Genomic DNA, 14880 nt, shown 5'->3' with positions numbered 1-14880 from the left:
CTTATGTAAAGAACCAGGTAGTCACCATGCCCACAACAAACACCCACCCTGAAATACACTCAGAGAAGACTCTATCAAGTCGAGGCCCAAGCGGCATTGCACCACTGAGAAATTTGTGATGGGCTGTACCTGCTTTCACCTGTCTACCCTCACCGTGGTTTAAACAAGTTTTCTCTCCAGGTGCTACTCTATGGAATTAGGTTGGACCAGAGACAAGCCACCAAGTAAACGTTTTGTTTTGTTCTGCTTCGTTCCCAGGCAATTTCATGATGGGTTCCATTGATGTCACTTTCAGGAAATGAGTCCACCAAAACACGAAATTTTTAAAAAAGAGTCATATATGTCCACAAGCTCGGTTCATTTTTTATTTTTTAATGAACATTTAAGATTCATATACAAAAGCTGACAGAGCAGGAAGTCCAGTCATGAAATACATACAAGGAAATAAAATGGAAAATAACTCAAGTACAATTTCTCACCACTGAAGCGCCACACGCTGGCTGCAGAGGGAGGTGGTCGCTGTTTCAGAGACAGTGATCACACGGGCCAAGGGCTGACAGTGCCGTCAACACACTGTTTGTGGTTTGTTTGAACATCTCCTTTCTTTCCTTGGCTGTTGTTCAGGTAGTGGGTGGTGTGGGGTGGGGTAAGAAATGTGTCTTTTTCCTCCCAAAAAATTTAAGCAGTTAATTTTTTTTCCTCAGGGAAATACTGTATTTGTGTGTCTAACATATGATGTGTTTCTGTTATTAATCTGCCTGCATAAATGTTTGCCGACTCTATTTCTTCATGTAAGATCATGCAGCACTTTCCTAATTTCAGAACAGTAAGAATTATCAGAGGCAATTCATTTTGTACATAAATGTCCAAGTTTCCTGGTCATGAAAAACGTGCTCTTTATGATCCCTGTTTCTCACAATAGAGTTGGTCAAGTCATAATCATGGAGAGTTTCCTGAAATATTTATTCGCTGGGAAATTTTGTATGAAATGACATTTGAAGTATAAAAAACATTGTTAGGTAACACTTGAAGCAGTTAAAAATATACGTATCTTGTTGGTAAACTATCAACGTATGATACTGGGCATCTGAGTGTCGGTCATTGTATCCCGTTTTTCTAGAAAGGTGTTTGCTTGATTTATCAATGGGACGTCTTGGAAACATCTGAAGTTACATATAGAAACATCAAGGCAATATTATTTGTACATATTATTAAACATGCAAAAATTTCCTGAAAGATAGTGCTCACATATGGAACGTCCCTGCGAGCAAGCCCTCCCCTTGGTACCATTTCGCTGGAAGTCTTGGAGTTTGGGAGTGCGGCCGGTTATTTTGGAGAGGCAGCTCCTTTTATCACCGGCTCCCTATTCAAATACGTGGCCCAGTACACTAAGTTGAAAGTGCCGAACAAGACTGGGAATACGATTCGGGACATTTTGTCAATTTTGCTGATACTGTTGTAAGTCTTTTTGCTTTCAGGAGTCTTCTCTTCGGAGGGTTTTACTGAGACCGAGGTTGTATTCGACGTCCCTGCTGGAGTCTGTTCCTTCGGAATGTTTGGGGGGTGAGACATCTTCCCAGCTGTAAAAGCATTTGTTGACTTATTGAGCATGACTTCACGCTTTTTCTGCAAAATACAATAGGAATGTAAGGACGCGCCGCTTACAGGCAATGGTCAGCTCACCTTGGAGTTCTAAAGGTGCACCTTTCAAAAGAGAGAAACACCTGCTTAGCCTGGCAGAGGACCCTGCTCCGCTGATGTCTCCAGGCGGCCTGCAGACAGGGCACACATGAGAGCTACGACTGCTATGTAAGTCTGGCAATCTCACTGCTGGATGTATTCCCAGAGGAATACAGATCATTCTACCATAAAGACACATGCATGAGAATGTTCATTGCAACGCTGCTCCCACAGCAAAGACATGCAATCGACCTAGACACCCATCAATGACAGACTGCATAAAGAAAGTGTGGTACATGTACACCATGGAATGGTGCAGCCATAAAAAAAGAATGATAAAAAGAATGAAATCTTGTCTTTTGCAGGAACGTGGATGGAACTGGAGGCCATTATCTTTAGCAAACTAACACAGGAACAGAAAACCAAATACCACAAGTGGAAGCTGAATGATAAGAACTCATGAACACAAAGAGGGGAACAACAGACATTGGGGTGGAAGGTGGGAGGAGGAAGAGGAGCAGAAAAAAATAACCATTAGATACCAGGCTTAGTACCTGGGTGACAAAATGATCTATATAACAAACTCCTGTGACTTGATTTTCCTACAACAAACCTGCACATGTACCTCTAAACCTAAAATAAAAGTAAAAAAAAATTAAAGTCTGGCATTTCTCAAGATCTTGGCATAAACGGAATTAGGACTTCCCCCCTGCAAAGGCAGCCATCACTTCTTTACCTTCAAGTGCACCAGCGGGAGGGAATAAGGTGTGTGGAAATAAGGGAAGCCCTAAGATGTGGCCTGCGGGGAAGGAGGAAAGGACGCAATTAAACCTCATGGTACAGAATGCACTCTTGTGGCAAGGTGCCTTCCACCCAGCACAAGACTTTTGAGACTCACCCGTTTGCTGTGTCTATCAGTCATCCTCTCCTTTTCATGGCTGAGTGATGTGTCTTTGCACGAATGTGCCACCGTTTGCTTACTCTCCAATCGATGGACACCTGGACTGTTTCTAATCTTAACTCTTACGGATGAAGCAGTTATGAACATTCTTGTATACGTTTTTTGTGAAGATTTTTTTTTTTGGATATAAAATTCTAAACAGGTAAGTTACATTATGGTGGAAGAAATAAAAATAGTGGATATGTTTGGAGAGGTGGGGTCAAGCCCTGCCTGGGAAGAGGCATGGTGAGTTTTCTGGAGGCTGGACATGTCCTCTACTGTGGCAGGGATTCGAGTTACACACAATGTACATATTTGGCCACACGCAACAAAGGTGCCGTTAATACTTGAGCATTTCACACTACAAATTTGGCTTCAAAGGAATAAAACAGTAAGCTAGTATTGGACTGTAGTTATAATGACGTGCATGCTGACATATGGAGTGGGAAACGCATTGCCACCTGAAATTTATTTTGAAATGTAGCAAAAAAAATCACAGATTGAGGATGGGTGTATTGGTGGACAGACAGAGGGAGAGGTGACAGGTGGTGAGGACACAGCCACAGGTAATGTTAACAGCAGACGGCTTCACTGTAAACCTCTTTAAACATTGCTGTATGTTTAAAAATGTGCACAATAAAATGTTAGACAACCTGTGTTCCACTACTAAAGTAATACAGTCTCATTAATTAAAACTTGAAAAACACAAGAGGGTAAAGAAAATAAATCAACAGTTAAGAATAAAGAAAAGATAAAAAGCAGAAAGGCCAAGCATAGAGCACGAGTCAGGGGACACAGGTGAAACAGGTGAACCAAAACCAGGCCAGGGGCAGGGGCATGAGGACCTCCTGGGGAAACCGTGTGGGAGCCTGAGGGAGGCGGGCCACACCTCAGAAATGCGATGGCAGTTTTGCCAGCCCCGCCTTCCCCACCGTCATGTGAGCGCTCATGCAGATCCGCCAGAAGAAACCCATACATGTGAGTTACTGCTTAGAATGGTTCTAGCTCTGGGTGGAACCAAGTGAAGGGCAAGCCCTTTAGAAGATACCGCTCTGTCCTGAGGGTGCGCGTTTTTACTGGGAAGGAATGTGCAGTGGGGTGGGGGCAGGTGGCAGGGAACACCCGCCTGGGACTCAGCACAGTCACAGCGCTGGTGGTGGAGATGTACACGCGCCCCGGAATCCGCCTGTCCGGAAGGACGTGCTCCCCAGCTGCAGGCAGTGTGGCTGGGTATCAGCTCTTCTGGTAGCCTGAGTTGCAGAGGACGGTCTGGCCAGACTCATGCCCTTCCTGGGGAAACCAGACACATCTGTTGGGCAGCGAGGCAGGAGTCTAAAGCCCTGGCCACATCCCTGACATGGGGCACCTCCACTGGCCACCTGCTCCACACGCCCCAGCGGGTGAGCCTGGGCTTTGCTAGGCCTGCGTCACGGTTTGATTTCTTCCTCTCTGAATCTCACTGCCCCCTGTTTCCTTTCCCAAACCTTCCCTCCTAAAAACTGCCACACCCCAAACACTGACCCAGTGTTTGCTTCTGGAGATCCCAACTTGGAACAATGGTGAACGCAGTCTATTTTTTCAATGTCCTCTCTACTTCCAGGGAACAGTTTACTCGGGTGGGCTGACCCCAGGCTGTGGAATTCACGCTCGCAGCCGGAGTCTGGCCGCGGGGTGTGCTGCCTGCACATGCTCCATGCCTTCCAGCGCACAGACCCTTCCTGGCGGCAGGGGTGGAACCCCTAGCGTCACTGCCTTCCCGGGAACGAGACAGTCTTGACATTCCACAAGCCAGCCTGAGGCATGCTGCTTATTCTAGAAGACCCTCACTCTCGTCGAATGAGACAATGCAGGTCACCTTCATCCTCTCTCTTCCCTCCAACCCTCCATTCAGAATTCAGATACATGGCGATTAGATTAGCCAGTGATGGCAACACCCAACAACAACACCCAACCACATGCGTGCTCTCTCCATTCACCGGGGGTTCATGTTCCTCCTGGACTCACAGGCATGAGCCCGACAACCTTGGTGACTGTCAGGAACTTCTGGCTGCTCCCTGACTTCATACCAGGCTCCAGCCCACTATCCATCATGCACCGTCTATGTCCCAGGCAGGTGACACACACGCACCTTCCAGCAACACAGTGCGGAGTGTTGGGAAGCCCCATCTCCCCAAACTCCATTCTCATTCCTCCCCGCACAGCACCTTCTCTGGCCCCCTGGTCTGCAGGAACAAGTTCAAACGTGTCGGCCAAGAACTTCCATCATCTGAAGCCAGCCTGCTCCCAGCTCTCCAGTCCCTATCACCCAGTGCGGTCAGATCACTCCTGTCCCTCCTCCCAGCCCTCAAAGCACACCCACGCCCGAGGCCCTTCCTCCAGCTTCTCCTTTCCTCCCTCCATGAGAGCACCCAGAAGGGGTCCTGCCAGGCCTTCCCGCAGCCAGGGAGCTAGGCTTGGAAGTGCGGCTTCTATGCTGAAACTCCAGCAGGGGAGGGACTCCTGGCACGTGGAAATAGTGAAGGCACAAGGGCAAGGTCAGGCCAGAACTCCTGACAGCAGAGTCCAACCCTCAGAGCAAGCACAGGGCCGTGGATGGGTTGGAAGCAGTTCTCCCGGTGGAACCAGGGCCTCCTGCTCTGCTGTAACTGGCTTGTGGTCCCTGGCTGGGAGGTCGGGACTTACACTTCGAGGCCTCTCTAATGCCTTCCAAGACTCCCTTCATGCTGATTTTCCAAAGGACAGATTAAGTTTTACTTTCAGGTCACCCCGATGGCTCTGACCTCCTGTTCTCTCCTTACAGAGATGTGTGTTTGTTTTCTGTGTGGTGAAATTAGCAGTTCACCATATGTTGCTTTATTTACTGTCCATGAATGCTATTCTTATCTCCCCAAGGAAACAATGCAGCTTGGAATCTTGGTAAATCTTTTTTCTTCAAATGTTCTTAAGATTTGGGCATAAATCACCCTTTAAATACTAGATGGTTCTTTGCTTTGAACAGAGTAATGCTTTCACAACAATTTATGTGCCTGGTAAAAGGGGGTCAAATCATGGACTCAGCGGGGCTTGGGTGTGCTTTGCTGATGAACTCCTTCCATTACGTTGGCGCCCCCTTCTCGACCTGAAGGCCACCTGAAGAGGACAGCCTGCATGGTGAAGTGGGATAAAACGAGCAGAAGAACAGATTCCACAGTTAAAACCAGACGTGTCATCCCTTAAGAGACAGGAGTTACTTCTGCCAAAATAATAGGCTTGAATATAAACAGGTTCAAGCCATTCACATCCTGTCACCTTTTGCTGGAGTGAAATTGGACTTGTTGTCAGTAAGACTTGGTGAGGGCCTTGAGTATAAGGGAAGGAGCATTTGGGAGCTGCCGGGGAGGAAAGAGCAGCACCTTGTCTTATGTTTGGATAGAATCGGGCACACTTTCTCTGTCAAGGGGACCTGGAAGAAGGGAGGAGAAACAGTCAGTACCTTGATCTTAGCTGCTTCCAAGGCTTTTTTGCCATCCCAGGCCCAGCCTCTCTTGGTAAAGTAATTGACCGTGGCAAACTCTATCAGCGCCGAGAAGACGAAGGCATAGCACACGGCTATGAACCAGTCCATGGCGGTGGCGTAGGCCACTTTGGGCAGAGAGTTCCGGGCGCTGATGCTGAGGGTCGTCATGGTCAGCACCGTGGTGACCCCTGCGGGGGTCAGGCGGGGCAGAGTGGAAAACGGAAACAGGGTTCAGTGCCGGCACCCAGGACCCCAGTACAACATGCCCAAAATGATAGACACAAAGGGGACCAGCGATTTTTTTTTTATTTTTTTGAGACAGAGTCTTGCCCAGGCTGGAGTGCAGTGACGTGATCTCGGCTCACTGCAAGCTCTGCCTCCGGGGTTCAAGCAATTCTCATGCCTCAGCTGCCTGAGTAGCTGGGATTACAGGCAGGCATCCCCACACCTGGCTAATTTTTGTATTTTTAGTAGAGACGGGGTTTCGCCACGTTGGCCAGGCTGGTCTCGAATTCCTGGCCTCATGCAATCCGCCCGCCTCGGCCTCCCAAGGGACTGGTGATTTTAATCCCAGCCTGCGCTTTCCTCTACTGTTTTGCTAACACCTAACAGATTCACAGCACTTAGATAGACAACTGCTGACGCTCCGTGTCTTGACTGTCCCTTCCCTTTAGAATATGAACTGAGGCGGGCAGGGATTGCGGTCTGATTTTGGCTCCCACTGCCATGAACAAAGCCAGGCAAACAGCCAGTGCTCCACAAAGACACGTAGAGCGAGTGATGTGTTTCTGTAGCACGAAGGCAAGATCCAAGGCAGAATGACAGTCACATTCACACCGCAGCCAGCAGGTGCCTCCCAGCGATTTACTAGGCACCCGGAAGCAGACGGCTCCCTGCAAACAGGGAAGACAGACCTTCACCTGACTGCAGACTTGTCAGAGCCAGACAGTAACAGAAGCGCCATATCTGAATCTGGGTCTGGGCATGTCAGTCCCTCAAAGAGGGAAGTGTCCCCTGGAGGCTGCTGTGCCTGGAGCCTGTGGCCACTAGGAAAACTCTGCAGTGACCACCCAGCCAGGCTGGATCCCTGGAAGAGGACGTCCCTTAGGACTGGCAGACTATGCACCAGCTACTGGGTCCGCTGAGTGTCAGACTCTGGTCTAAGCTGCATTCTGGATGGGTGTCAGTATCCTTGTTTGGCAGGTTGGGGAGCCGGAAGATTTGGAAGTAGTTAGCAAGGTGCCCAAGCTTGCCAGCAAGGAGATGAGACTACCCACACTGGGAGCCAGGCCTGTGGACTCTCGCGATTCACAAAGCTTCCACCTGCTAGCCCTGCCTTCTGCAGAAGCATGCACCTGTGTGGGCAATGGGGGTGTAACACGCCTGCTAAAAACTGTGGGCCTGCAAAATTCATATGTTGAAGTCCTAACCTCCAGTACTCTAGATTATGGCCTTATTTGGAGATGCAGTATTTAAAGAAGTAATTAAGTTAAAATGAGGTCACTGGGGTGGACCCTCATCTGCTATGACTGACGCCCTTATAAAATGGGGAAACTTGGAGACAGACATGCACACAGGCAGCATGCCGTGGGAGGGCTGGAGTGATGCTGCCATGAGCTAAAGAGCTACCAGAGGCCAAGAGACAGGCTGGGAACAGATCCTTCCCTTGCAGGCCCCAGGAGGAGCCAGCCCTGCCAACGCCCTGATCCCAGCCTCCCAGCCTCCAGAAGTGTGAGCTGATACATTTCTGCTGTTTAAGCCCCCAGTGTGTGGGACTTGGTTAGGGCAGTCCCAGGAGACCAGCACAGCACCAAGGACACGTAGTATGCCTGGGGTTTCATTCAACGCCATCCTTCACAGCAATACAAGTACACAGTGAACGTCATTCCCTGCATGAAATCAACACTGCCAAAGGAATCAATAGAGATCTTTGATTTTTTTTAGAAATCCAGTTAATCACTGTGTTGAGGGGGAAGAGCTCTACGCAGGATCTTAAACAAGCCTCTTGAGTCTTCTTCTTGGGCCTTTAATATCTTAACATGCATCTCCCTCCACTCCCTGCCAAAAAACCCCGACAGTAACAGGCAATCCCCTGCCCGCTTTCTTTCTGCCTACCAGCTAAATTTCCCCTAAAGAGTTCATGAGGCACATTAACTTGGGGAGCACGGCCTGGTCACCAGCCAACCTCCACACCCTCCTGAAACAATCCTGACGCTCGCTCAGGCTTGGCAAGTGAAGCTGGACTCTTGGCTGGAGGCAGAGTGATGAGGAGACGGGAGCACCCCTGTGCCCCTCACTCCTGAACTCCCTGAGCTCTTGGTCAGCCTACACTCTGGGGGAGCATTAAGACAAAACGCATGCTAACGTTTTCCTGCTTTGGAAAGGAAACTGCAATAGCAAATGCTGATGTGTGAATCGTACTTTACAGTTTACAGAGATGTGAGCATCTAGGATCACAACTGACTGGCAAAAGTGCCTTTCGTATCTTCCTGAATCAGAGGCAGCTGAGCTTCGAGGTAATTAAGACTCAGATGATCAACGGTGTCTGCTGAGCCGCGGTACCTCCTGAGTTAGAGTTCTCCCAATTTAGTTGATGTCTTAGGGACGTAAAATGATGCTGCTGTAGGTTCTCATCAGGTATACAGATTTAATTTATTCCTATTGCATCTCTTTGATTGTTATTTGGTGATTAATTTTAAAGTGGCATGCACATTTCAAAGAAAACTGCCTGATAACTTACAAAGTCAAACTTGATGAGAACCAAAAATACTATAGACTGAGTATCCCTATTTCAAAAATCCGAAACCTGAAATGCGACAAAATCCAAAACTTTTTGGGCACCGACATAACGCTCAAAGACAATGCTCCGTGGAGCTCATTTCAGATTTTCAGATTAGAGATACTCAACTGGTATCATGCAATTCTTCCAAAATTTAAAAAAAACTGACATCCAAAATACTTTCGGTTCCAAGCATTTGGGATAAGGGACGCTCAACCTGCATAGCAAAATCTCACATAAAACAGATACATGCTGGCAAGGTCAAACCACGCAAAAAGGCTTTTCAGCAAGGAAATAACTATAAATAGACCATGTGATATTCCTTAAATCCTTCTTTGGAGAGAAATCCTAAACCCTAATCCTTAACATTAAATTCTTAATGAATTGGTCAATTTGTTTTCCAGGTCACACAACACAGAGGCAGCACTAGAAGTTTCGTGGAGGTTGTTGCTGTTGCTTTGGGGTGGTTAGGGTCAGTGGTAAAACACCAGTGTTCAGGCCTGGCTTGGGGACACTCACCAAAAACTGTCCTGGCTGGGACTGATTCCCGGTTCAGCCAAAAGGACACCTGTGATAAGATCACGGTCATTATGCAGGGAAGGTAGGTCTGGATGACAAAGTAGCCAATCTTCCTTTTCAGGTGGAAGTGAGCTGTCATGATTGTGTATTCGCCTGCAAATAAGCAAATGACTGCACATCAGTCCCCGAGAGTCTCTGCTTGCTGCATCCAGGGAGTTCACCAGGAGCCTCCCTTCCACTCCCCTGTCAGGCTGGACAAGCATTCATTTGTATGATCTGGGTTAAGGAGAGGACACAGGAGGATGCCTGAATTTTTTCTCAGTCATTTTATAAGTCTTACGACCCCTGGTCTCTGAAGAGCCTTTGCTGACGATGCTCTTCCTGGGGGAAATCAGATTTGTGTGTTTTACTAATCTCCGGTCACAATCTGTGCCTCTCTCCCGCCTACTCCCTCGCCTGCTTCTGCAATTAGGATTTCAGGATTTAGCCTCCCCGGATATAACTCAGGATTTCACAGAGCCCTGCAGAGGTGGACAGAGTCCTTCTTGTTTCCAGTCTACAGGCTCCAGGGAGGTGAGACGACCATTCCCACCAGCAGCAGGCCCTGTGCTGGCTGCGTCCCAGGTGCAGAGTGAGATGCAGCAGCTCAGGAGGCCCTGGGTCCTGGCAGCTCATCCCTTCTGCCACCTACCAGAGTTGTGTCACCTGTTCTCTGAAATTGGGGGCATTTCCTTGGCGATGCCCCAGTGCCTTCTCTGGATTTGCCTGGCTGTGTGGGAGGCACGAGGAGACCTCCCATTCATTGCTGAGAATGATGCTGTCCTCATGGTGAACTGGTAAGGAGCTGAGGTCGGGGGCTGTGGTCAGGGAGTGTGAGCCCTGCTGGGCCAGTCTTCTTGCTGCCTGGATTTGCCTCTCCCTGGGGAGATGGGAAGTGTTCTTTGAGGGGTGGAGGAAGAGCAATTCAAAAAACTTTGGCTGAATTGCGAGGAGTGGATGGTGTGGCTGGAGAGCTGCGATGCACTGTGAACGTGGGGAGAATAGGCTTGGGGACTCCATCAGTGCAGGCCCCGGTCTGTTACAGTAGTTGTCTGCGGCTGCAGGGACTGCGTGTTGGGACATTAGAGTGTGACATCACAGTTGCAGTGTTTACTATTGGGATGGAAGCCCACAGCTCAGCAAGGCCCACTGTGGCTGCTTCACTGAGTGTCAACTCAAAACATGTCGTATGTAGGAGATGAAGGAACCATAGCAATCACATGTGGCAAAATCTGCCCTCTAACACAAGAGGAGCCAACAATCTCAGCCGTGCCTGGACAGGCCGGCAATGCAAAGGTGCACTTTTCCCGTAGTCCGCAGCAGGTGAGGGAGCAGAGCCGGCTCGAAGACCAGAGAGAGAAATGGGCAAAGAAGAGGCAAAGGGTATGTTGGTAGCAAGGACTGGATCTCTACCAGTGATCCAAGTCTGTGTCTCCTTAGCACTTGAAGAAGTGAAATGGCATTCTGTTTTATAGTAGGGCTTGAAATTACTCTCCTACTTCTAATTCTTTTGCTGGTAGTTCTTTTCATTTTGTTATATTTTTGAGTTGAGGGTAGGAAAATTTGATCGTGTTTGTTTTAAAAGATTGTAGAATGCAAATAGTAGTAGAAATCCCAGTTATTAATATTCAAAGAACTATATGAAACAGTTCCAAACCGGAATATCCTCCCTCAGCATCGCAATTGCTTACACCAAACTCTTGCTACACTACCTTCCACTGGTTTCCATAAAACCGGCCCATTCCCTCTGCCTTTCCCTTTAGCGTGGTAACCAAATGGTGAAGCCATCCTCCCAGACTCTCATATCCCCCAGGGATGCCCAGTGCGCAGGCCTGTGGGTCAACAGGGTGCTGACTGCCTGTGTGTGCACCCAGAACAGGCTATGCACTCAACGGCCTGTGTGCTCGGCCAGCTGCAAGGATAGCGGTGCTGACAATCAGCCGTGCTGACAGAGCGCTCCCCTGAAAATATCCTCTGGGGCTTAGAGCTCATTCTGCCATCAGGGCTCCCTGCCTCCCTTTAGGCTTTTCTCCAAGGCTGCAGAAGCTCTTTGGAGCTCAAAACCCCCTCCTTTGCTCACGGCACTCTCTGATGACCTTGACCCCTATGGCTGGGCCTGCCTGCCCTGGAGATATCTGGCCACATAACTTGCAGGCTCTGGAGATGCAATGTGTCCTGTTCCTTTGGTCTCCCCACCAACTTTGTGTCGGGGAAGCCAGGCTGGGATATTGACCCTGCAGGGCTCAGGCCAGCCCAGGGCACCTGGCATTGAGAGTGTCTGCTTCCTTCGTGTACATTTCAGCTCTTCTTTGTAGGCTGCCTGGTTGTGCTTTCCCAACTTCAACTCCAGGGAAATCTCTGCGCTGTTTAAAGCCGGAGGTGGGGCAGCAGGTAACTGGGGGTATTTGTAGGAAGCTGTCTACCTTTCCTGCTTAGGGGTGTGTTATATAAGCAGGTCCACTGCAACTGCCGGCCACAGCTGGTGCCTCTGTGTGCCGCTGCAGGGAGGGGCGGGCTGGGAGGACTCCCTTGGACAGCTCTCACACAGCTGTGGCCCAGGGAGAGCACAGCTGTCCAGGACAGGGTGTGCTTGGCTGCTGTGCCACCTCCCACGTGGGCCCTGCAGAGGGGTGCTGGGAGCAGCGAGCTCTCCGGGGGTGTGGTGTCCGGAGTGCACCTGGGAGCCCTCACCTGTGCTGGTGCTGATGTTCTCAGTGCCCACCGTCTGCCCCATCAGGTGGTACTGGTTCAGTCTGGAGCCATCTTCCGCCACCACCACAGACTTGGTGGAGCCGTTGGTCCAGACGTAGACGACTTCAGAATTAGGGTAGGCATCTGTATGAGGAGGGGGCAGAAAGTGACATAAACATGAAATCATTCCCAGCCTGGAAAACACAGAAGCTTTTACTAAAGTAGCAAGAGAGAGGATGAGAACGTTTGAAAAGTCAAGGTTCCACGACCTAAAGAATGCATAGGGTGGTTGGACCAGGGCAGATGACACTGCAGTTCAGCTTCTTCCCATGTCTAAAGGCCTGGGTGCCAGGCTGCTGTCTGGCACTTCCTGGTACGTGGTGCTTCTCTGCAGAGCACACGATGGTGCAGCAGGTGAGAATGTGGGCTCTGAGACCAGACTGCCTGGGTCCCTCCAGCTCTGTGACTTTGTCAGGTCACTTATTCTCTGTGCCTCAGTGCCTTCATCATAGAATGGGATTAAAACAGCAACCACGTCTGAGGGCTCTGGCTATGACTGCATGACCTACATCAAGATTTACAAGCACGGAGTGCCTGAAGCAGCACCCGGCCGCATTCCCTACTCCAAGCCTTCCATTCTCCAGCAGGCACCTGCTGTCCGTGCCATCCTGGGTGTGAAGGTGCTGTGGCAAGCAGGACCTGTACCCCTAGTGTCACACCTGTGAATATGGCACCTTACTTGGCAAAAGACACTATGCACATGGAATTCAGGTTCTGGACCTTAATATCAGAAGATTATATATGATTTTCCCAGGGGGTGCAATCTAATCACTTGTCCCCTTAAAAACAGAGAACTTCCCTAATCAGAGAGATTAGAAGCATGACAAAAGGGCTCCACTCACCACTGCTGGCTTGAGGATGGCGTAAGGGGGGCCATAAGCCGAGGAGAGTGGGCAGCCTCTAGAAGATGTGACTAGGCTGGAATATATGAATCTGGAAGCTTGCAAAGGAGCCCAAAGCTTAGGGCAGTTCTGACAGTCAGGGACCGTATTAGTCCGTTCTCATGCTGCTATGAAGAAATACCCAAGACTGGGTAATTTATCAAGAAAAGAGGTTGAACGGACTCACAGTTCCACATGGCTGGGGAGGCCTCAGGAAACTTACAATCATGGCAGAAGGCATCTCTTCACAGGGTGGCAGGAGAGAGGAGTGCCAGCAGGGGAAATGCCAGACGCTTATAAAACCATCAGATCTCGTGAGACTCACTCACGATCACGAGAACAGCATGGAGGAATTGCCCCCATAATCCAATTACCTCTACTAGTCCCGCCCTTGACATGTAGGGATTATTATAATCCAAGGTGAGATCTGGGTGGGGACACACAGCCAAACCATATCAGGGGCCACCTGAGAACACAAACGTTCATCTACACAGTGTGCAGAGCACAGGAAACAGTGCTTCCCTCATCAGCTGATGAGGAGCTGACAACTCAGTGCCAAATCTGCTCAAGGATGAAAGGGAAGCAGGGAGGGAAGAGAAGGAGAGATACAGGGAGGAGGACATAGGGGTCCTCTGGGAGTGGTAGAGGTCTGAGGGTGGAGGTGCCTCCTGCAAAGCCCTGGAGGGAGGCAGACTGAGGACGTGAGATACGATGGGATTCGTGGAGTGTGGAGGCTGCGGCCCACCCATCACTTTCCTCGGTGGGACTGGGGACGGCATACAGTCATTGATGGCTCCTCCTGGGCTCAAGGCCAAGTGGCATACTAACCCGGGACCAGGGCACGTGCCTGAGCACTGCCAGCAGGGAGAGCTGTGGGGAGGCCGGCTGGGGCCGAGGCCAGCCTGACCTGAGGCCTCATTGGGAGCAAATCCCGTGAGCCCCTTTCTCCACGGTTAGGGGGCAGAGCTTGGATGATAATCCTTACCAATGAATCCAATGAAATTATCATGGTAAGGATGAAAGGTATTACAGTAGAAATCCAACGAAATTATCATTGTAAGGATGAAAGATACCTAGCATCACTGAGTGACATATAACGCATCATCATAATTCACATGATCTTGTTTTTCAAACTACTAGTGACTATTAAATGGCCTATGGATATTGATGATGCCAATAGCATTAATAATGACAGCAGCAAGAGACAATGCGGTTGCAGTGCGTCAGCTGACATCACCAAGCTCTGCTCTCCTCATCACATTAAGGCTGGGAATAAATGACCTCTCGTGTCCATTTCAGCTCCACTGTTCAGCAACCAACACTAAATTCCTTCTCTGTGTCAGCAGTGTGGCGTTCAATCTTTTTGTGGGGACAAGAGTAAATGAGGCAATCAGGGTTGCAGTGCCAGCATTTGTCTTGATTTAGAGCTCTGGGAAACATAGAGCTCACCCGCCTCTGACCACACATCAGCAGAGCCAGGCAAGATGGTCTGAAACATTTTCACTCGCATCGAACTTGGAAATTCATTACCGATTTCCTCAAGGCTTCTTCCCCTGGGTTGACCCTGCCTGTCCTCTCCTAGCCTTGCGAATCCTGACTGGGAGGTAGCAGTGGCGCAAATTCTCGAGGTCTTTCAGAAACCATAGGTCTTCTGAATAACTACAAAGGAAGTAAGGCAGCGTGGGCCTCACACTCACTACTAGGGTGGCCTTGAGCAACCTCTTTGAGCTCTCGGCCTCAATTTCCCCATCTGTAGATTGGGCAAAATAAACTCCATCTGTTAGTTCACTAGTTC

General features: G+C 49.4%; 1 protein-coding gene across 1 annotated transcript in view; it reads right to left on the bottom strand.

Annotated features, from left to right (window-relative positions):
- Positions 1-341: 341 nt before the first annotated feature.
- The window catches only part of GABRA5 (gamma-aminobutyric acid (GABA) A receptor, alpha 5), an 86306-nt gene continuing 71767 nt past the window's right edge, over positions 342-14880 (bottom strand). The window contains exons 7-10 of the mRNA XM_011981482.1: positions 12145-12288; positions 9415-9567; positions 6093-6304; positions 342-1626 (exon numbers count right to left, since the gene is read on the bottom strand). Of these exons, the coding sequence (XP_011836872.1) occupies positions 1327-1626; positions 6093-6304; positions 9415-9567; positions 12145-12288 (809 nt within the window). The 3' untranslated portion in view covers positions 342-1326. The remainder of the gene's footprint in view (positions 1627-6092; positions 6305-9414; positions 9568-12144; positions 12289-14880) is intronic.

Source organism: Mandrillus leucophaeus, unplaced genomic scaffold (genome assembly GCF_000951045.1).
Source record: "Mandrillus leucophaeus isolate KB7577 unplaced genomic scaffold, Mleu.le_1.0 Scaffold227, whole genome shotgun sequence".
Classification (NCBI taxonomy): Eukaryota; Metazoa; Chordata; class Mammalia; order Primates; family Cercopithecidae; genus Mandrillus; species Mandrillus leucophaeus.
The sequence above is the reverse complement of the archived record's forward strand: the minus strand, read 5'-3'. Positions and strand labels throughout refer to the sequence as shown.